Source organism: Lagenorhynchus albirostris, chromosome 10, assembly GCF_949774975.1.
Source record: "Lagenorhynchus albirostris chromosome 10, mLagAlb1.1, whole genome shotgun sequence".
NCBI lineage: Eukaryota > Metazoa > Chordata > Mammalia > Artiodactyla > Delphinidae > Lagenorhynchus > Lagenorhynchus albirostris.
This window is the reverse complement of record NC_083104.1, coordinates 47,916,892-47,939,479: the sequence shown is the minus strand read 5'-3', so window position 1 is coordinate 47,939,479 and position 22,588 is coordinate 47,916,892. Positions and strand designations below refer to the sequence as shown.

At 45.7% G+C, this 22,588-nt stretch overlaps 1 protein-coding gene across 1 annotated transcript in view; it reads left to right on the top strand.

The window, feature by feature from the left end:
- Positions 1 to 22,588, top strand: part of CTDSPL (CTD small phosphatase like) — a 126,088-nt gene that overhangs the window by 79,182 nt on the left and 24,318 nt on the right. Inside the window, 1 exon segment of the mRNA XM_060162371.1 lies at positions 12,650 to 12,804. Coding sequence (XP_060018354.1) covers positions 12,650 to 12,804 — 155 coding nt within the window.

Genomic DNA, 22,588 nt, shown 5'->3' with positions numbered 1-22,588 from the left:
GGCAAAAATAAATAAATAAAATTATTTTAAAAGAAAGTATATGCGAGATTGTAGAACTTCGGTGGCAATCCAAGAAATGCAAATTAAAGCAACAGCAAGTTACCATTTTCACCTTTCCGCTTGGCAAAGGCCAATTAAAGTCTCAGAGTTTCCACAGCCTAAGTGGAACACCCCATGAGGGGGTGCGCATACACACTGCCTCTCTAAGTGGCAGATTGTCCATAGATATCAAGAGGCTTAACGTTTTTTTCAAAGACTTTGGCCTTTGAAAAGCAGTTACACTTCTAGGTATTTCTTCTAAGGGATAAATCAGATGTGCACATAAAATTAGGTATGCTATGCTCACTGCCATATTATTTTTGATGATTTAATTTTTTACTTATAATGCATGATATACAGTATGCAATTATTAGTTTAATACATGATACACAATCCAAAGGATACTAAAGAGAATAGAGTGAAAAGTAATTCTCCCTCCCTTCTGGTGTGTCCTCCATTCGTCTCCCATGGGGCAACAGTTACTTATAGAGATACTTTTTGCACATATAAGAATATGCACACGCTTGTGCATTCTATTTTGTTAATTTATTTGATTTTGTATTTGAAGGTTGATGGTAGTACACTATATGTTCCAATGTCCTTGCTTTTCTCATTTAATGTATCTCAGAATGTGCTCCATTATCAGTAGGCAATATAAAGCAGAGGTTAAGAGCCCAGACTACTTGGATTTGAATAAAGTCTACTACTTACTAGCTGTGTCATCTTGGGCAGGTTTCTTAACTTCTCTGGGACTTAGTTTCCTCATCTATAAAATGAATATAATAGTAGTCCTAACCTCATAAGATTACTGAAAGGATTAAATGAACCAATGTATGTAAAGTGCATAGAATAGTGCCTGGTACATCTTAGGTAAGATAAGTGTTGGCTGTTATCAGTGCACAGGGAGCTGCAGCCTTCTTTTTCACAGCTGTATAATATTCCACACCAGGGATAGATAGATAGATAGATAGATAGATAGATAGATAGATAGATATAGATAGATGTATAATATTTGGTCCCACATTGATAAACAACTAGTTTGTGCTGAGGTCAGCATTGCTGTTGCAAGCAAATTGCAGTATTATGACACAGTTTGAAGGAAACAACATAAATGTCCAAAGTTAGTTTAATTTTGACACAGCGCACATCCATACAGTGGAATCCAATACAACCAACCAAAATAAGGTTATAGGAGGATATCTGATGAAATGTGAAAATGTTCACATATTAAGTAGAAACAAACATTTTAAATATTTACTCAGTTTTTTCCACTATAAACATGATGTAGATTGTAGACATTGAGAAGCAATAAAAAAAAGTATAAAGAAAAATAATAATTAACCTAGTCCTACGATCCAGAGATTGCTGTGCTTACTTAACATCCTGGTGAACTTCACATAATCTCTCTTTCAGAAAACTTGCATTCATTACTTTATAGGAAGTAGGAGTCACCATCTTTGCTAAACATGGCAGGGAGCTGTGAGTTGGGCTCCCCAGATGAGGGTTGGCCATGTGTGGGTGGCACAGATTAAAGCCCTTTGGAAGAGGGAGGCTCACTGTGGGCAAGAGGGCTTCCCAGGAAAGACATGCTGCTCAGCTGAGCATGCTCTTAAAGTTCCTTTTTATCAAATCAGTCGTTTTCATTGTTCTGTGTTTCCTTTCACACATTCATTCGTTCAATAAACATTTGTATGTCAGGCCTATTTTGTACTATCGTGTTTCTAGATCTTAAGGACTGAGACATGAACAAGATACGTTCCAAGCCAGTACCCCTGGAGCCTACCTTCCCCAGCTTGTCCAGAAGCACATGACAAAGTTACAGACATCGGGCAGCACAATGTCTGAGGTGACCCGCCTGACCACAAATGCTTCCCCACATGTCTTCATAATGGTCATTTCTTGTGGCTGCACAGTATTCGCTCCAGTCGCTGTGCACTGATTTAACTAAGCACCCCGCTTTGTTGGACGGTCAGATTCCGGCATAAACACCTCGTGGTCTTTGACACATCACTCACCTACTTGTCATATGGACTGTTCCAGTTTACAGAGTTACCAGCAATGTGTGAGTGAATGGGCCCAGGCCGTCAAAGCCTTACCACCATTGGCTATATGTTTTCATTTTTATCATTTCTGCTTATTTTTTAGGTCCAAAACTGGACCTCGTTGTTTAAACATTCATTTATTTGATTACTGTTAAATTTTAACCTTTGCTTCCTCTAAATAAGTGCGTCATCTGTTTAAATCCTTTGTTCCGTTACTTATTTTGGCTCTCAGTGTGAAAAACAGATTCTGTATAGTGATGGTTAAGAGCTCAGATTCTAGACCCACACAGACCCGGTTTATCTCCAGCCCTGCTACTTCGGAGCTGTGTGACGTGGGGCACAGGGGTTTGGGGAAGTGCTGAGGCCAGGAAAGGCATTCCCAGCCGAGGGGCTCTCCTGGGAAGCTGAGTCACAGAGTTTGGTGGCCTGGGTACATTCGGGGGACGGCACAACAGCCACTGTGTCTGGCTTCATCTAATAGGGTTGCCGGGAGTATCACTGGTTCATTTTGGAGTTTTCAGAAGTGTGGTATTTTGAGTGAAGGCAGGTGGCATAAGGCTTCATATTCCGTTTCTCCCTGGAAACAAAACCGAAACCCATCAAGTGCTGGGGAGAGGCAGGGAAGGGTGGTAGGAAGGCCGGGAGCTCTGCAGCCAGGCTGCTCTGGCTTTGAACCCCAGCACCCTCACTGCACAGTTATATATACTCCTGGTCTTGTCTTCTCATTGGAAAATGGCACTGCACATCATGAAGGCCACAAGTGATTTATGTCAGGGACCTCACACAAACAAGGCACTCAACTAACGTGGGCTGTTACGAACCAACTGTGAATGGGGAAGCTCATCCTTCCATCTCAGAGGATGAGATTAGGATTTCTCCTGCCCAGTTTTTAGCCATCAATCCTTACGGGCCCTCCCCTTGATATCTCAGTGCTGGAGGAACCACTGCCAGTTACAGGCTGCACAAGGGATAAGAGCTTCCAAAGGTACATTTCTTTCACAGAGTGGCGGGTGGAATTCCCTGAGCAAATCGATCACTTGGGAAGAAAGTAGGGACTGATGGGACATCTTGAAAAGTGACTAAGTCCTTTTCCTAGGAGGAAAGGATGTTTGGATTCTCAGCAGCTACATCTGCTTTTGAACTCTGTGCGGTCTGTGCCCTGGCCTCTCCCCACCCCCCAACCCCCCCTTTTATTCAAACAGGGGAAAGTTGTGTTTGTTGACAACTGTTTCAGGGTGGGAAAGGAATGTAATGTATGCATAGACTGCCCAGAATTTCCTGTTAGACACCCATTCCAAACCTCGGCCCTGGGATGCATTCCAGAGATTGCAGCCCAGTTCTGGAAGAGAAGAAATGGTGCATTCATTTAAAAGCTGACCCTCAGAGGAACTCCCCCTCCTCCCTTAAAAAAAGGTGTTTAGCATTTTCTGTGGTAAAGTGGTTGTGAATTCAGCTGTACGGTCTCTTCAGGGTTGTAATGCGCTCTGACATCCCCATGTACGGAGAAATAGCCTACTTTGGGAAACTTTGGTGTCCAGTTTTGCAGCTGTAACAGCATTGGTGTCCACATGTTTTTAATGTTCTGCTGTAAATACGTGGATGACACAAATCTGCTACGCAATACCTTTCTCGCTTCTGCTCGTGGCATGAAAGAAGCTGGTTCTTATGGCAGGTTTTGGTGCTATGACACATTAGCAGTAGACTTCATGTGTTAAGTCAGTTTTCTCCTGGAAATTCTGTTACTCGGGGTCTTTGGTAGTCTGGACCCTGAGTCGGCATGTAGGCTGGCTTGGCATTGTGGAAATGAAAGGTAGACCTTGTTCTCTATAGCTGCCAAGATGCAGTTTCTTCACTTGAATGATTGGGGGTGGAGTCATAGTTGGTAGCAAACATTTCCACCTATGTTTCAGCTACTTTCATCTTGACCCTGAAGCACTCCTTGGTTCTATAGAGATGGGGGAGGGGGTCGCCGGGAGTTCGAGCTCAGATCAGAGATAAGGACGGATGGGTGGGTGGGGTGCTCACATAGGAGAGTGTGCAAAGCTCTGAATCAGTGTAGACCCCAGAGGTTGTGATCCTGCAGCCAGGGATTCAGGACGGTTCCTAAGCCTCTCCACACCTGGAATCAAAACCAGGTCAGAATTGTCAAAGGGCAGTGGGCAGCTATCACACTAACTAGGAAACGCTGGCTTTGCGGTCAACATTTCCATTTCTGGATACAGAAGGGAACCAGTCAGGTCAGGAAGTAAGTATAAGAGGATGATCAGAAATGCCCCTCTTGGCCTGTCATACCAACCCATTGCGGGTTCCATTGTGCCTTCCGTCTGTTGGCATAAACACAGTCCTCTTGTCCCAGTGAAGGGCCAAACCCCACCGTCAGCCTTGGTGGTCTTTCTCCAAGACTTTCCATGTTTTTAACTACAACACTTTATTTCTAACCATATTTCATGTAAGATTTCTTCAAAAAGGCCTGAATCCTAGGGTTTAAGTTTCACATGTAGAGCTGCTTCTTACTTGTTTACTTTCTAACATTATTATTATTATACAAAGAAACCTTCACTAGATAGGAGGTAGAGTTTGAAAGAGCTACTTCAAGTTCTAAGTTTAGAATTCACACAACCAAAATGGGTCTGCCTACGTGTTTTCTCCTAAAGCCAGGCTGTTTTTGTGAGAACTGTTGTCTGGATACAGTCACTAACTTCTGTTCACAGTGAGACACTGCACTGGGCCTAAACCAATCATCAGTTTTTGTTGTTATATCTTAAGCTGCTGATAGATTTTTCTCTCTTACACAAACATACATGGTTTTGCTGCATCCACACAACAACCCTGTGGGGGTAGGTGTTATGATTCCCCTGTTACCTGTGTGGCTTAGGTAGATGAATTCACACTGGCGAACAGAAGGCAGGGTAATTCTATGTAAATGTAATTCTAAAGCCCATTTTCTTTCCGTGTAACTTGTATTTAAAGTCAGTTTTCATGGCTTCCCTGGTGGCGCAGTAGTTAAGAATCTGCCTGCCAATGCAGGGGACATGGGTTCGAGCCCTGGTCCGGGAAGATCCCACATGCCGTGGAGCAACTAAGCCCATGCGCCACAACTACTGAGCCTGCGAACCACAACTACTGAACCCGCATGCCACAACTACGGAAGCCCATGCGCCTAGAGCCCGTGCTCCGCAACAAGAGAAGCCACTGCAATGAGAAGCCTGCGCACTGCAACAAAGAGTAGCCCCCGCTCGCCTCAACTAGAGAAAAGCCCACGTGCAGCAACAAACACCCAGTGCAGCCAAAAATAAAATAAATAAATTTTAAAAATAAATAAATAAAGTCAGTTTTCAAATAAGAAATTCCATTCTAGGCATGTTACATAAAAGAGGCCACATCTGTGATTTTTAAACATCCTGGAAATCTGTGATGTATATAGATAGCTTACATTAGTCATAATCTAAAATTTAAACTCAGTAGTTCCAGTTACAGAAGTCAAACCATGACGTGTGTGGTACAGATCTGATTACGTCATTCCCCAGGTCCATAGAATTAAATCCAGACTCATCACCATGGTTTACAAGGCCCTTGCTGTCATCATCCCCATCTCATAACACCTCGCCTCTTTGATTTCTCAAATATTTCATGCTCCCTCTCACTTCAGGGCCTTTACACGTTGCTGTTTCCCTACTTCCCTGCCCCCTCCAACAATTTTTTTTTTTTTTTTTTTTTGCGGTACGCGGGCCTCTCACTGTTGGGGCCCCTCCCGTTGCGGAGCACAGGCTCCAGACGCACAGGCTCAGCGGCCATGGCTCACGGGCCCAGCTGCTCCACAGGATGAGGGATCCTCCCGGACTGGGGCACGAACCCGTGTCCCCAGCATCGGCAGGCGGACTCTCAACCACTGTGCCACCAGGGAAGCCCCCCACCTCCAACAGTTTTATACAACTTCAGCCCAGTTGTCAGACTACTTTCTTCTAAGAAGTCACTCCTACCCACCCCCTGCCAAATATGGACTTTGTGCCCTTCTCTGGGCCCCAGCAGCGCCCTGTGCTACCCCATCATAAGAAGACTCATACTGTATTAGAATTGCTTGTTCTCGTGTCTCTCCTCCTAGGCGTGCGTGTCGTGAGGTAGGGACGGTGCCTGTGTGATTTCTCAGCGTCTCTGCACTGCCTCGCCTAGGAGCTCACATTTTCAGGGATAATCCTTTCCATTGCAGATAGCATAAACCCAATTCGTATTGGCTTCAAAGAAAAAGAGATTCACATAACTGAAAATGCCAGAAAGATCTGGTTTACTGAAACCAAGTCAGAGATCTGCCCCTCTTCACATCTCAGTTTTGGCTCACGTGATCAGTCAGGTAGGTGCTTCTCGCTTGGTGGCCAGGATGGCCGCTGGTGGCTCCAGGCTTACATCCTGCCAGCTTAGCAAACCAGCAAAAAGAGAACATTTCCTCCAATAGCCGTAACATGAATCCAGGGGCCGACTTCCCTCGGCCCAGCTTGGGTCATGCGCCCATCTCTAAGCCAATCACATGGCTCTTATTGGCCAGGCTTTGGTAATGGACTGAGAGTTGGTGAGGTGAGAGTGGTGGAACTTTTACCAGAGGATGGGAAATGGATCTTGGCAGGCAAAAATGTCACACGTCTACTACACTCCCCATCGGCAGCTGGTGCTTTGAAGATACTGGTCCTTGCTATTGGACCAGCAGTCTGCCAAGAGAGACCAGGGAGGTATTGAGGAGGCTTCCTGTCTCACCTTTAGGACTGAAGACTCAAGGAAGGCAGCCATCTCTGCACTCATGTTAGCTGCCCCATTCATAGGCCCTCTCTAAGCCCCTCATCTGCTGTGCTGGAGGATGGGAGGTCCCCAGCCATTGAAGAACAGTGGCGGGGGGGGTGTATGAGTGGGAAGCGGGTTGTTCATCTGCTGGCTGCAGTGACATCAAGTACAAGGACAAAGAGAGAGGCATTAGCTCCCAGGGTGTATCGAGGAAAACCGGGCCACGTGTCTGTTTGTCCTCAACGTCACACACTCCCCACATGGTCCGAGGGCTCCAGGCACATGGGTGAGGCCCATGCCCAACGTCTCCAGCTCTTCACAACCCTTCCTAGGATTTCTGCTCCACGCAGGCCTGCTCAGAAAAATGGGGGAAGTCTTAGGATCACCCCATCTGCCCCTGCCGGGGATCTCCCCATCCTACCCTGTAGGTTGCCATTTTCATGGGCCAGCCATCTGCGTGGAGAGAAGGGCAGCTGCTGGGACCAGCCACAGGCATGTCTTCATTAGCAGGACTGAGGAAGAAGAAGAGTTCCTTCTGATGGGCCTGCGCTCCCAGAGCCGGGGGGAAATGACAGCATACAGTGGCCCAGTAGGGGAGCCTGCAGGAGAGCCACGATGGGTCTGTTGGCCTCCTTGCCTGGTCCTCATGCAGTCCTCCTCCCCCGGGAGGGTGCTCCCTTTTGGTGCACAGCATGGGGCAAGGAGCCCCTGGATCAGATGCAGACAGGGCAGGGGCAGAGCTCAGCAGAGGAGGGTTGAGCAAGTGGGCAGGAGAGAGTGGATGCTTCCTCCCCTCATCTTGAAAGCACTATTCTTTTTCTAAGGGGAAGCAGGTAAACAGTCCCCAACAGCATTCATCTGGACGCTTCACCCCTCCCTCCATTTTCTTTCCTCATCTCTGCCTCTCCAGGTTTTAGAGCAGTTGAGTAGAATCACTTCTGAGATTTTTCTAGTTTTGCTTTCTAAATTACAGTTTAAGTAGCCAAGGTCTGTTATAGTAAGTTATGCCTCCTAGTTGTCAGACGGCAGGGAACAAATGTGGACCCACGGGATCCAGCCTTGGATCCGGGATTTACCAGCAGAACCCCTACTCCTTTGCGAAGCACAAGCTCTTCAGAAACTAATGATAATAATAAGAGCTGACATTTATGAAGTGCTTACCCTGTGCTGGGTACTGTTCTGTGTACTTTATACGAACTCATTTAATTCTCACAACAAGCCTATTGTTTCTATTTTACAGATAAGGAAACTGAAGCACAAAGAAGTCATATAACTTAGGTCCCGTAACATTTACTGGTCGAGCCAACACCTAGGAGGCTGACTTCAGAGGCCACATTACAACCACCAGTCTCCTCACTTGTTGGGCTACACCTCGGTGGGTCATGTCAATGATTAATTATAGGACAGAGAATCAGCAGCAGCGAAACAAGTTCTGCCGCTATTGTAGTTGTCCGGGGACAGAATGATGAGGGCCTCAGCTGGGATATGAAAGGGACAGGGCATTGTTGAGGACAGATTTAAGAACCACCAAGGATATCAAAACCAACAACTTAATGAGAGGGGGAAGGGTAGATGTTTAGACTCGGAGATTGATGCCCCAGGTGACGAGGGGACCTGCTGGGTGAAGCACTCCTAGGAGGCATCCAGAGGAGATGTCCATCCGGCAGGCAGGTGGATAAACTGGTCTGGAAGTTGGGAGAGAGGAATGGGCTGAAGATGTAGCCCAGACAGACATGTGTTTATTTGGGAGTTCAGTGGCCAAGGACCAAATCCCTTCCACTGGGACAGGCTTCCTTCAAGGGGTTGGGCTTTGAACCAGCCCCTGAAGAACAGGAATGTTCTCAGAAGTGGGGTATAAGGAGAGGAGGAGTGGGGGGTAGGATGTCAGCGTGATGCGGCGTCTACCATGAGGAGGAAACCGGACATGAGGTGCACAGGTGTGGACGTGGATAGGAGCAGGAAGATGATCAGGGAAAGCAACAGAAAACTTCAGAATAATTTTTGATGATGTTTTCCTCCTAAATCTGATAAAACATGGAAATCTTTATGAAATGTTCGAGACTGATGTTCAAAGTTCCTACTCTCTCCTTTACTCCTCCAAAGTATTCTTAAAACCAGTGTAACTGGAAGATGTACATATTAAACTGATTTTCATACCCTACTGTTACAATTCTGATAAAGACCTTCTTCCGGCTCCCTGGGCCACCAGGGAGCCTCTCGTGTTATCAGTAGGGACATTCAAAGGGGCGAGTGAGGCCAGGTGGTGAGAGGCTGGGTGGGCTGCCAGCCGGGAAAGCCAGTGGGAGCACGCTGCTGGGGCAGATCATGGACTCGGTGCCCTCTGTTCACGTGGGCCCCTCTGGTTTGGGTTGGTGGGCATGTTCCATCCCGGCAATGTCACGGTCCGGGGCTGAGCCTGGGCCGCCACAGCAGTGACATTTACCTCCTGCAAGGCTTATGACGCTGCTCTTGCCTCATTTTGCCCTTCACAGGCATGGAGTGGAAAGCGGAGGAATAGATGTAAGGGTTTGGGTTTGGGCGTAGGATATGGTTTCTCCTGAGCTTTACAGAGCTGCTGAAAGAAAGCTTAACGAGACTGTTTTCTTTCCCCATTGTTAGAGTAAAATGTAATGACCATAAAACATTGGGGAAATATAGAAGGAAGAGGTGTAAATACCCAGAGTGTGACAATTACTGTTAACATCGCGATATATTTTTGCCGATCTTTTCTCTACTACAATCTCTTTTCATTTGTTTTTGCACAGTTACGATCAAGTCAGATAATACAATTATTTATCTTGCTTTTTTGATCTAATGTTATAAACATTTGTCCATTAAAACATAGCTGTTGGGCTTCCCTGGTGGCGCAGTGGCTGGGAGTCCGCCTGCCGATGCAGGGGACACGGGTTCGTGTCCCGGTGCGGGAGGATCCCACGTGCTGTGGAGCGGCTGGGCCCGTGAGCCATGGCCGCTGAGCCTGCGCGTCCAGAGCCTGTGCTCCGCAACGGGAGAGGCCACAGCAGTGAGAGGCCCGTGTACCGCAAAAAAACAAAAAAAAACCCATAGATGTTGATTTCGTGTATCAACTGAAACCCTTTTACCAGAAGTTTATGAGTAAATCAAGGGCCTTCTGGATTGTAGCTGGTGGAGAGGCAGCAGCTGGGGTGGAAGGCAGCAGGGTCATGAGACCCATACAGCCCACCTTGACCTTTCAGGAACAGTGAGTGCCGTGGGCAGGGTGGGCTCATGCTGGTCCTGAGGAAATCCAGCCATTTCCCCAGCTAGCCTGCTTTTGAGAGCACCAGCCCAACCCAAGGGTAGATTAGAAGATTCGAAAGCCCCCAGCTGCCTGGAGGTTCCTACGGGCCCTAGTAGTGACTTTATTTAACAGGAAGATGCCTGGACCCTCCCACAGCCATGAGCTGCTTCACCTCTTCCTACATAGACGGGGGAATGGAGTGAGCTGCCATTGTCAGGGGTGATGGCCTCCCAAGTGACCTGAGCAAATAGTGACCCTGCAGCCCTCTTTGTGGCTGCCACATGGCAAGTAATCATATGGTGGAATTATAAGTAGCTCCCTGGCTCCATGGTCAGGATTTTTTTTAGCACATAAGTTAGCTTGTTAATTTGTTAGTTAGTTATGGGGAAGATTTATGTGACCCAAGGATGAAAATAGGATCCGGGAAAGTGCGTTTTTTGCAGAGCTTTTTACTGCCCGGCCTGGGTTTTGATGGCTCAGTGTCACCAAGACATGAACAAACAGCTTGTTTACTTGCAGAGAAATGTGCTCTCAGCCAGGGAAGAGACAGTTTTTTCTTCCTCTGACTAAATTATCTGAGTGAGGCATAAAAAACTAAAACACCCAAAGTAACAACAAAACAGCTTAACCAATCATTTATATTAAATATGAGTTTATGGCAGTGCTTTTCTCTCCGTTTGGCACGTTCCCTCCTTCTTAATCTGACCTGAGTTGTTTCAGAATTGTCTTCAGTGTGGTGCATGGGGAAAGCATGCGCTCTGGAAACTGGCCCACTTGGGTTTGAATCTGGGCACGTGCAATTACTAGCTGTATATTCTCAGCAGTTAGATGGAAGCAATCACACCTATCTCCTTGGGTAGCTGTGAGGATGACATGAGATGAGGATTGTAAAGTACTAGAACCCAGAGGGCTGGCCCCAGGAAACAGTGGTCACTGTCGCTGCCACCACTGCTGCGTGGGAGGCCTCTGTGCCTGGTGGTCCCCTTGGTCTGGTCTGGCCGGACGAGTGGGGCCTGAAATGAGAAGACGGGTGCCCTGTGACATGAACCTAAGGATTCATAAGGAAGAAGAAACAGCCAGCTTTTCCAGAGATTTATGGTTCTAAAGATCATCTTTAATTAATGAAGGTTTTTGTTTGTTTGGTTGGTTGGTTTTTGCCTGTGCTAGGCAGCTTGCGGCATCTTAGTTCCCTGACCAGGGATCGAACCCAGGACCCGGCAGTGAAAGTGTGCCAAGTCTTAACCACTGGACCGCCAGGGAATTCCCAGCGATTATCTTAAATTCACACTTCCTGGGCCATTTGCCTAAACCCAGGCTAAAGACCATCGAGCCTGTGAAGCTGCTGGCAAAACAGCCTTTCAGTCCTTTTTCAGAATTTCTGAATGCATTTGGTTTTGCTGCTGGCAGAAGGGTACCTGCAGACTTTCAGCAAAGGTTTTGTGATCTCTTGAGAGGGTAGGTGCTATACAAATCCCTCAAGTGTACAAAGAGGAATCGTGCCAGAATTGCTTTGTGGGAGAGACGGACTCCAACAGTTATCATGCGAACTTAATAATTTCCTACAGTGGCCATCTTCCCATCAACCCCAAGCATGGTCCCTGTGCCCGTAGCCTGTACCCAGACGTGGTATGTGGTGGGACTGCTGCTGACCCACCCAGACGTGGTATGTGGTGGGACTGCATTCCCAGGGCTAAATGCTCCTGCACCTCCAAATTGTCAGCCTCCTCCCCTGAGGTGTGTTTCTCATCTGTACTAACTTTTGTCTTTTATTTCTGACTTGTGGCGACTTGTCTTGAGCCCTGCATAACAGAAAGGATCCATCCCTCCCTCCGGAGCCTCAATCCAGGACAGGCCAGGGAATGAGTCAGTGGCACAGTATTGCCCTGGGTCTCGTGAAGATAGGCTTTGCCCTGGCCAGCCCTGATGTTCTGTCCCACCTTTCCTGCTGTTTCTATTTTAAGTGTGATGGAAGCCTCCACCCCTGAGCTCTGTGGGTCCAGGCTCCTATCAACTTCTTGACAAATGGCAGAGTTTAAGAAGAGGGCTGCTTTGTGCCTTCACACATCTTATTTCTTAACCCATGAAGTTAATTGTTTCCATGGTGAGCAGGGAGTGTCCAAGAACCCAGTTTCAATGTGACTCTTCCTTGGTACCCTTCACAGAGAAATGCTTCTCAGCGAGGGACAAGTCTGATTTGTGCCTGCAAGGATCTATGTTTTGAAGTAGCACTTGTGCAGGGTTGGAAGACTTTATCTGCTGGTCTCAGGAAGGCAGATGGCCCCGGGGATGGGTCAGCTAATGAGCAAGCAGCCCCCACTGGGCCGAGATCAGGGGAATTCTGTCCAGCCAGCAGGACTGGACTCCATCGACCGTCTGGCCCTCTAGGAGTCACGTAACAGTCTTTTAGAGGAACTTCCTGGCTCCCCTGGTCTTCTGGTCCTGAGTTGGTCTCCACACGTCAGGGCTCTGGGGCGGCTGCACGTTCGAGTTTTCCCGTAGTATTACAGTTGGCCACGCTGTGCTTTGTTTCTCTTCCCAGCATCCCAGTGCAACGTCAGCCTGAAGAAGCAGAGGAGCCGCAGCATCCTCAGCTCCTTCTTCTGTTGCTTCCGTGATTACAATGTGGACGCTCCGCCGGGCAGCAGCCCTGGTGTTCTTCCGCCGCTGGTGGAGGAGAACGGCGGGCTTCAGAAGGTCAGTTCAGAACACCGCAGCAGCCCCGGTGTTCTTCCGCCACCGCGCGTCTGTCCCGTCCTTGACGAGCATCCTTAGTCAGAATCTGTGACAGTATGTGCGCAGCCATTTACTTAAAGATTTGAAATTACCAAAAAAGCCATCTTTTTTGTTACAGGATATGTCAGTCATTCCCATTTAGCAACTGAAGAACATATTTGATGCGAGTTATAAGAGTCACTTCATATTTTTGTAACATTCTGTCATGGGGAGTTGTATGAAAGAGAGTTAAAGAACCAGGAGCAGACAAAGAAATGGAAAGACCAGAGGAGACACAGAGACTTGGAAAAAAGCCAATAATAAATATAAGTGAATTTAACTACCTCATTTAATAATAAACGTATTTGTTATATATTCTTTCATATGTGTCAAATAAAAAATTTTAAGTCAGATCATCACAATAGGTTAAAAAAGAACAAATTCTACTCATATGCTGTCTAACAGACATCATATTCAAAACAAAATGACTCAGAACAGTTAAAAGTAGGAGAATGAGCAAAAAGACATCACACAAGTATAAACAAAAAGAAAGGGCTTCCGTGGTGGCGCAGTGGTTGAGAGTCCGCCTGCCGATGCAGGGGACACGGGTTCGTGCCCCGGTCCAGGAAGATCCCACATGACGCGGAGCGGCTGGGCCCGTGAACCATGGCCGCTGAGCCTGCGCGTCCGGAGCCTGTGCTCCGCAACGGGAGAGGCCACAACAGTGAGAGGCCCGCGTACCGCAAAAAAAAAAAAAAAAAAAAAAAAGAAAGCAGGGATTATAATAGTAATCTCAGCTGAAAGAATTTCAGGTAAAAATCACTGAAAGAGACAAAGGAGATTATTCATTATCAAGGACACAAGAGTCATAAAACTTTATATCCCAAATAATGTAAGCAAAAGACATGAACTGACGTTTCATAAAATAAGAAACACAGGGCTTCCCTGGTGGCGCAGTGGTTGAGAGTCCGCCTGCCGATGCAGGGGACACGGGTTCGTGCCCCGGTTCGGGAGGATCCCACAGGCCGCGGAGCGGCTGGGCCCATGAGTCATGGCCGCTGAGCCTGCGCGTCCGGAGCCTGTGCTCCGCAACGGGAGAGGCCACAGCAGTGAGAGGCCCGCATACAGCAAAAAAAATAAATAAATAAGAAACACAATTGGTCAGTAAACATGAAAAAATGTTCAGTATTGTTAGTAATCAAGGAAGTGAAAGCTAAAACAATGAGATGTCCTTTTCCATCTATCAAATTATCAAAAGATATTTTTTAAAATAATATTTGGGTTTGGCATGGGGGTAGTGAGAGAGAGAGTAGAGGATGTAAATTGGTTATTGGTAGGAGTGTGAATTGGTTACACCTTTCCGGAGAGAAATTTGGCAGTATGATCTCAAAACCATAAAAATAGGGCTTCCCTGGTGGCGCAGCGGTTGAGAGTCCGCCTAACGGTGCAGGGGACGCGGGTTCGTGCCCCGGTCCGGGAAGATCCCACATGCCGCGGAGCGGCTGGGCCCGTGAGCCATGGCCGCTGAGCCTGCGCGTCCGGAGCCTGTGCTCTGCAGCAGGAGAGGCCACAGCGGTGAGAAGCCCGCGTACCGCAAAAAAAAACAAACAAAAAAACCCTTAAAAATATACCTATCTGTCCACCCAAGCAGTTCCTCCTTATTGACATGAGTATGGATGTGCAAAGATTTAACCATAAGATACTATCCAGCATAGATTATAATGTTGCAGAATTATAAGTGAGCCGATGATCGACAATAAACAATAAAAGACCTATACAGTAACCATACAATCAAGTAGTATGCAGCTATTAAAAATGATGTCTCATAGGGCTTCCCTGGTGGCGCAGTGGTTGAGAGTCTGCCTGCCAATGCAGGGGACACGGGTTCGTGCCCCGGTCCCGGAGGATCCCACATGCCGCGGAGCGGCTGGGCCCGTGAGTCATGGCCGCTGAGCCTGCGCATCCGGAGCCTGTGCTCCACAACGGGAGAGGCCACAACAGTGAGAGGCCCGCGTACCGCGAAAAAAAAAAAAAAAAAAATGATGTCTCATAAATATTGCTGATATAGGAAGATGTTCACAATATATCACTTAGGGGAAAAAAGGTTAAAATATAGTAGGCAAGTATATTTATAAGTATGTATATGGTCATAAGCACACATACACACACACACAGGCATTTACAAGACCAGAATGACATATGCCAAAATATGAAGAGATTATTTCAGACTTGTGGAATCTGTGTAAGATTTTCTCTTCTCCTCTGTGCCTTATTTCTTTTTCTTTTCCCAATTTTCACAGAAAAGCTTAATTAGAAAATAGATTAGATTAGAAAATAGATTATTTTAAAAGTGCATACGAACATAAGGCAGAGGATTCTGGGAAGACTACAGCTTGAGCATGTGGTTCTGACCATTTAAATTCCCTCTCTGGATAAACCCAGGTGAGCCTGCTGGTGGAGCCTGGGAAGTACATCAAGGCCTCCACTTTTCCTGACATCTCCAGGGGAAAGAGAGGGCACAGAATTCATTCTCTCTGACACTCAGTAAGAAGCAGGGAACCACATCAGAGGAAAATGCTTGCCTCTCTTGCAGTCCTGGGATGAAGACTTGAAATGTGAAGTCCTGTGAGGTCAACAAGCCAGCGGGAGCCTGTGGATCCCCTTGGAAAGGGCCTGCATTGCCCACTTAATGTGTGTGGTCCCTGGAGGGGCTGCACTGACGAGCTGAATTGCTTTCAGTCTAGTGCCCTGGAGGAGCCCAGTAGTACAGGGACTTTTTCACCTCTTTGTGCTTTGTCAACTTGGGCTCTGCTGGACCATGAAAACAGCTCTGCCTCACAGTGCTGGGCCTCGCAGTGTTCCCTCATTTACCACTGCTGAGGAGATTCCAAGTTGAAAATCTAGAATGTGAGACTCCCACTGAGGTAAAACTAATGGAAAAGGTAGAAGAAAATGATAGTTCAAGAAATGAATTTTTTTTTTGACCCTGCCTCACGGCATGTGGGATCTTAGTTCCCCGACCAGAGATCGAACCTGCGCCCCCTGCATTGGAAGCAAGGAGTCTTAACCACTGGACCACCAGGGAAGTTCCGAAATGAATTTTGAGTATACAAATAAATTTTAGAACTTAAAAAAAAATCCCTTGTTTTCTAAATACAAAAATTCAGTAAATGAACTGAGAAAAAGAGTGGGAATGATCACTTCTGAGAACTGCATTAATGTTCCGGAGGAGCAAGTGGAAAAAATATCTTAACAATTCAGATCAAAAACACAGAGTCAGTAATTGTGAGAGGTGGGAAGAAACATCTAGGAGACTTAACATGCAAATAATAGGAATTCCAGGAAGAGAAAAAGTAATAGAAGAAAATTTTCTTGAGCTGAAAAAAAACCTTGGATGTGCAGATTGAGAGGATTTACCAAATCTGCAGCAGGATTAGTGGCAGCAAGAAAAGGAGCACATGTATGCCTAGATATATGCCATTGAAATTCTGAAATTTAAGTATAAAGGAAATCTTACAAGCTACTGGAACAAGATATTTTCAAAGAAAAGAGAATTATACTAGCACCAGACTTCTCGTCAGCAACACTGCAAGCCAGAAGACTGTGAAAAAATGTTTGCTACTGAGAGAAGAGTTACAAACCCAAAATTCTACATGTAACCAAGATAATCATTTATCTACTAAGGCAAAAGAAGTACATTTTCAGACATGGAATGATTCAGAAAGGGGACAAAAAAACAATCTGGGTGAGACTGATATTCAGTTATGATATAATTGTAGAAAATGTAGGAATAAATACAATTATTAGGAACAGAACTGTGATGAGTAGCACAATTAGAAAATAGATCCTCAAAATTCACAGAGAGTGAAAGGGAAAATAAAAAGAATTGTGAACAAGCCATCAAAATTAAGGAAAGGGGGGACTTCTCTGGCCGTCCAATGGTCAAGACTCCTCACTTCCAATGCAGGGGGCACAGGTTCAATCCCTGGTCGGGGAACTAGGATCCTGCATGCCATGTGGTGCAGCCAAAAAGAAAGAAAAATTAAGGAAAGGGGAAAATAAATAACAATAAATAGGAACCTAACAAAGAGTAGGCATAAAACCAAGTTTAATGAACGAAATTCTCCTAACAAAAGACCAAGACTCTATCAGATTGGCATGACAAATTCAGGTGGATGCTGTCTCCAAGAATACACCTGTATCAGATAGGAATGATTTTGGCAGCAAGTAAAAGAAAACTGACAAATAATAACTTAGCCAAATAGGAGATTCTTTTCCTCACGTATAAAACTTGATGCTGGCAGTTGCTGGATTTAGTTTAGATGCATGGTGATACCATCAGGGTCCCAAACGCTTTCTGTTCTTCTACCTTTTGATCTTTCTGCTCCACCGTTCTTGGAGTGTTTGCCTTCATCCTCATGCTTGTTGTTTACTATCATCTCAAAGTCACAGGCTTCGGATATCATATCCACATTTAAGAGAATACAAGAGGGAGGAGTAGCACTAGCCATGTCTGTCCGTTTTATGGAAATGCTTTCACAGAAAGTCCCAGGAAAGTCCTTCTGCTTATGTCTTATGGGCCAGAACTTTGTCACCTGGCTGCCCTCCAGCAGCAAGAGAGGCCTGAAAGGGGAAGGATTTATTCCTGCAGTTTCCTGCTGTCAACGAAATCAGACCTCTTTTCACAGAGGAGAAAAGAGGAATCACTACTGAGTAGATTTAGGGTCAGTGTGAGTTCGGTTATGCTGCAGTAACAACTCCAAATCTTCAGAGGCTTAACATAAGGAAAGTTAATTTTTCATTCATGCTACATGTTTATCATGGGTTGGCTGGGCCATCTGTTCTGTGCCAATGTCCAATAGAAATATAGTGTGAGCCACATGTGTAATTTAACTTTTTCTAGCAGCCTCATTTTTTAGAATCTTTTTTAAAACTTGAGATTGATATTTTTAATTTTATTTTTTATTTGTTTGGCCATACCATACGGCTTGTGAGATCCCAGTTTCCCAACCAGGGACCAAACCCAGGCCCTCGGCAGTGAAAGCACAGAGTCCTAACCACTGGACTGCCAGGGAATTCCTGAAATTGATTTTAATAAGAGATTTTTATTTAACCCAATATGTCCAAAATGTTATTTCAGCATGTAATCGATAGAAAAAATTATCAATGAGATAAAATTTACATTCTTTTATCTTACTAATTCTTCAAAATCTGATGTGTATTTTATACTTACAGCACATCTTAAATTTGGACTAGCCACATTTCATGTGCTCAACAGCTACATGTGACTAATAGCTACTGTTATTCTATTAGGTAACTCTATCTTATCCTCATTCATGGACCAGACTAAGGAGGGCCCATCTCTTTGCTTCCATGATTGTCACATCAGCAGAAGAGGAATGTGGTAAATCACATTGGCTCTTAAAATTTTCACTCAGAGGTAACAAGACTTATTTCAGCTTACATTTTATTGGCCAAAGCAATTCACATGATTACACCTAACTTCAAGGACTGTGGAAGTGTAATCCTACCATGTGCCCAGAAAGAAAACTGGAATTATTTGGTAAACAGTGCTAATGACTGTTACAGTATGCAGCTAATAGCTTTTGAGCCAGCATCTAACATACAGTGATACCAAAAAAAGGTAGAAAATAAAGAGATGGGCAAAATGTACAAAGCAGATCATAGAAAGCAAAAGTGGCGATATTAGTATCAGACAAAACAGAATTCAAGGCCAAAAACATTAAACAAGAGAAAGAGGGACATTTTATGATAAAAGAACTAATACATGCAGTGTACAGTAGCCATAAACCTTTACATACCAATCAACAGTACAGCCAAATACATAGAAGAATATCATTTAAGCATGATATAAAGCTGTCTTCTAAAAATAAACAGCAAACAACATAGGAAAATCATTGGAAGTTCTGGCTAATGTAATAAGATAAGAAAATGAAACAACTGATATAAATATGGAAAAGATAGAAAACCAGTTTTATTTGCAGATGGCATGATTATTTACAGTGAAATCCCAAAATACTACCAAAAAATGAGAATCACTAAAACGTTTTGATGTGGTGGCTCTTATTTCTTGAGAAGTGTGTTGTGTTTCTGAATAGGAAGACTTAAAATTTATACAGAAGAAAAAAAATGTCTAAGAACAGCTGAGAGGGCTTCCCTGGTGGCGCAGTGGTTAAGAATCCACCTGCCAGTGCAGGGGACACGGGTTCGATCCCTGGTCCGGGAAGATCCCACACTCTGTAGAGCAACTGACCCCGTGCACCACAACTACTGAGCCTGCACTCTAGACCCCACGAACCACAGCTACTGAGCCCACGCGCCACAACTACTGAAGTCCGCGCACCTAGAGCCCGTGCTCTGCAACAAGAGAAGTCACCGCAATGTGAAGCCCGCGCACCGCAATGAAGAAGAACCCCTACTTGCCGCAACTAGAGAAAGCCTGTGCCCAGCCACGAAGACCCAACACAGCCAAAAATAAATAAATAAAATTTTAAAAAAAGAACAGCTGAGAAATTTTTGGAAAAATACTAATATAATGAAAGATACCTAGACTTAAGAGATATTAAGCTGTACTGTACATTGGTGTAGAAAAACATAAGTGGAATTTGTATGATGAGATTTCACTGTAAACCCTATCACAGCCCCAAATTCTGATATCTCCCCTCAAACTCTCAATTTTCCCAATTTGAAAATCATTGCTGAGGAGAATCCCCATTAGTGAAGGGAACATAGTTTGTACCCTAGGCCTGTAAAGGATTTAAAAAGTGAAGAATCACTGCTGTCATAGTAAAAGTTATTTTTACCTAGTACCTGCCTAGATGAATGACTTGAGAAGATAGTGGTGCAGCCCTGGGAGGTTTCCTGGAGCCCTTAGCCATATCTACCAGAGAATAAAGTCCTTAAAGGGGGCTCCTCTGACAGAGCTGGGCTTAGCTGGACCTAGTGTTCACTCATGGAAACGTCCTTTGGTTAACACTTGTCAGAGTGGCTTTTTAAAGAATTAAGTTAACTCTGAGGAGTGCATCGTTTGCATAATCCGCAACCCTTCAGCATGTGAGACCAGACCTTGTAGAAAGAGCCTGTGTCAAAGTGGGGCGACTCTGCCCTTTGCACTCACCTGGTCAGGACACCTGGAACGTAAAGCCCAGGCTCAGTAGGTGTGGAAGCCGATTCCAAGCATGTCTCTACTGCTGCCTCCTGGGCTCTCCCAGCCTCTTGGAGCTCAGCCTGCCAGAGGAGGAGGGAAGGCTGTGGACAGAGTGCAACAGATGGTTCCATCCACCCTGCATATTTACTGTCCTGGAGAAAAGCTTCAGAGCAGTGGCCTGGGGTGGCTACCACTGTGACCGTCACAGTTACAGCCTGGACTGGAGACAAGTTGCCCGAAATAAAAGTGTCTGCAGCCCCTGTCTGGAGGCTAGAAGGAGTCAGCACTCAGAAGGTCCCAATGGCAGAGACCCTGGAGGACTTCTCAGTGCAAGGACAGAGTGAAAGCCATTGCTGGACGCTCACTCATACATGCGTATCCCATGTACACAGACACGTAAACCTCTAGGGTAATTTTCAAGCCCACATACTTGTCTAGGGTGGCACCTTTGGTTGTGGTCTGTGTTTTGTCAAGCCCTTCCCAAATAACCATTTGGCGGTGTTATCTCTCACCTCACGGATGTGCTCACCTGGTCTGAAGGTACACCTGTGTGTTAGGGCTGTTTGCCATCTCCCACTAGCGCATTGGTTCTCAAATGGAGGTGACTTTGCCCCCTAGCGAACATTTGGCTGTGTCTGGAGCCATTTTTTTTTAACATTTTTATTGGAGTATAATTGCTTTACAATGGTGTGTTAGTTTCTGCTTTATAACAAAGTGAATCAGCTATACATATACATATATCCCCATATCTCTTGCGTCTCCCTCCCTCCCACCCTCCCTATCCCACCCCTCTAGGTGGTCACAAAGCACAGAGCTGATCTCCCTGTGCTATACAGCTGCTTCCCACTAGCTATCTATTTTACATTTGATAGTGTATATATGTCCATGCCACTCTCTCACTTTGTCCCAGCTTACCCTTCCCCCTCCCTGTGTCCTCAAGTCCATTCTCTATTAGGTCTGCATCTTTATTCCCGTCTTGCCCCTAGGTTCTTCATGACCTTTTTTTTTTTTTTTTAGATTCCATATATATGTGTTAGCATACGGTATTTGTTTTTCTCTTTCTGACTTACTTCACTCTGTATGACAGACTCTAGGTCCATCCACCTCACTACAAATAACTCAATTTCGTTTCTTTTTATGGCTGAGTAATATTCCATTATATATATGTACCACATCTTCTGGTCTGTCTGGGAGGCAGAGTGGAGCCCAGTGCCCTAACTGTGGAATATCTTTGAGTTCCTCCTGTTCATCAAATCCCACCAAGGGGGCTTCCCTGGTGGCGCAGTGGTTGAGAGTCCACCTGCCTATGCAGGGGACACGGGTTCGTGCCCCGGTCCGGGAAGATCCCACATACCGCGGAGCAGCTGGGCCCGTGAGCCATGGCCACTGAGCCTGCGTGTCCGGAGCCTGTGCTCCGCAACGGGAGAGGTCTGAACAGTAAGAGGCCCGTGTACAGCCAAAAAAAAAAAAAAATCCCACCAAGGTACAGAGAACAGGCAGTCATACGGCCGCTGTACTCAAGAGTGCTTTGAAGTTTCTTTGGAGAATATGATCTACTTTTCTTTGAACCTGACAGTGATTTTTTTTTTTTTCTCTCTCCTCAGGGTGACCAGAGGCAGATCATTCCCATACCAAGTGTATGTATATGTATCCAATTTTACTTAAACAGTTATAGAATCTTGTAGCTTTCGGCCTACTAATATAAAAGATTTTTTAATGTTTTTGCTTATATTGCATTTTTATCGTGTGGTATTAACAGCTCTGGTCTGTTGAAAAAAAAAAAAAAGTGAAGCTACATTGTAAACCGAGAACAGGAAGTTCTGTACGAGTTTCCTTTCTTAGGAACAGCAAGGCAACCAGCATCTATTAACCACATTCTCACCTTTCTCTCTGCAAAGGGCCTCCACGTCTCTTAGTAAGCCGAGGCAGCACTCCCCAACTCCATAGACTGCAAGAACATACTTGTGCCCCAATAGGGTTCTTTGCAACAGGTTCTGTCCCAGTGGGACTAGGTTCACCACACCCCCATCCCAGGGGAGCAGACCATCCCTGACTGTTCAGCAGTGTCAGTAGCTTGGCCGTGGCTCTGATCAGAAAAATCTCCTCAGTCGTATTCCCTGAAGTTGCAGAATCACCCTACCATCACCACCATCCTGCCCTCTGCCCCCCAAATCCCACAGGCTGGTTGTACTGCAACTCTGCCCCAGCCAAGCACTCCCTTGGACCACCCACTTCTGTTTTCAGTCCTGGAATTTGGGATACTAGCTGCACCAGTGTCTGCCCCAGCACAGGCCTGGACCGGCCACCCCTCAGACAGCTGCTCTCCCCACCGCTCCTTTGCTTCCATCTTCTCTGCCAGCCGAGCCGTGTGGCCTGAGGCCAGTCAGCAAGCAAGAAGCAGACCAATGACCGACTCCCAAAAGAAACTTGCAGTTGAGATGTCTGCATCAAACAGCATCTCTCAAACAGTCCTGTGTCCTTAGAGAAGGATTTAGGTTTTTAAAAGTTGTCCAGAAATTGCTTTTTTTTTTTTTCGGCCACACCGCACGTGGCTTGTGGGATCTTAGTTCCCTGACTAGGGATTGAACCCGGGCCCTC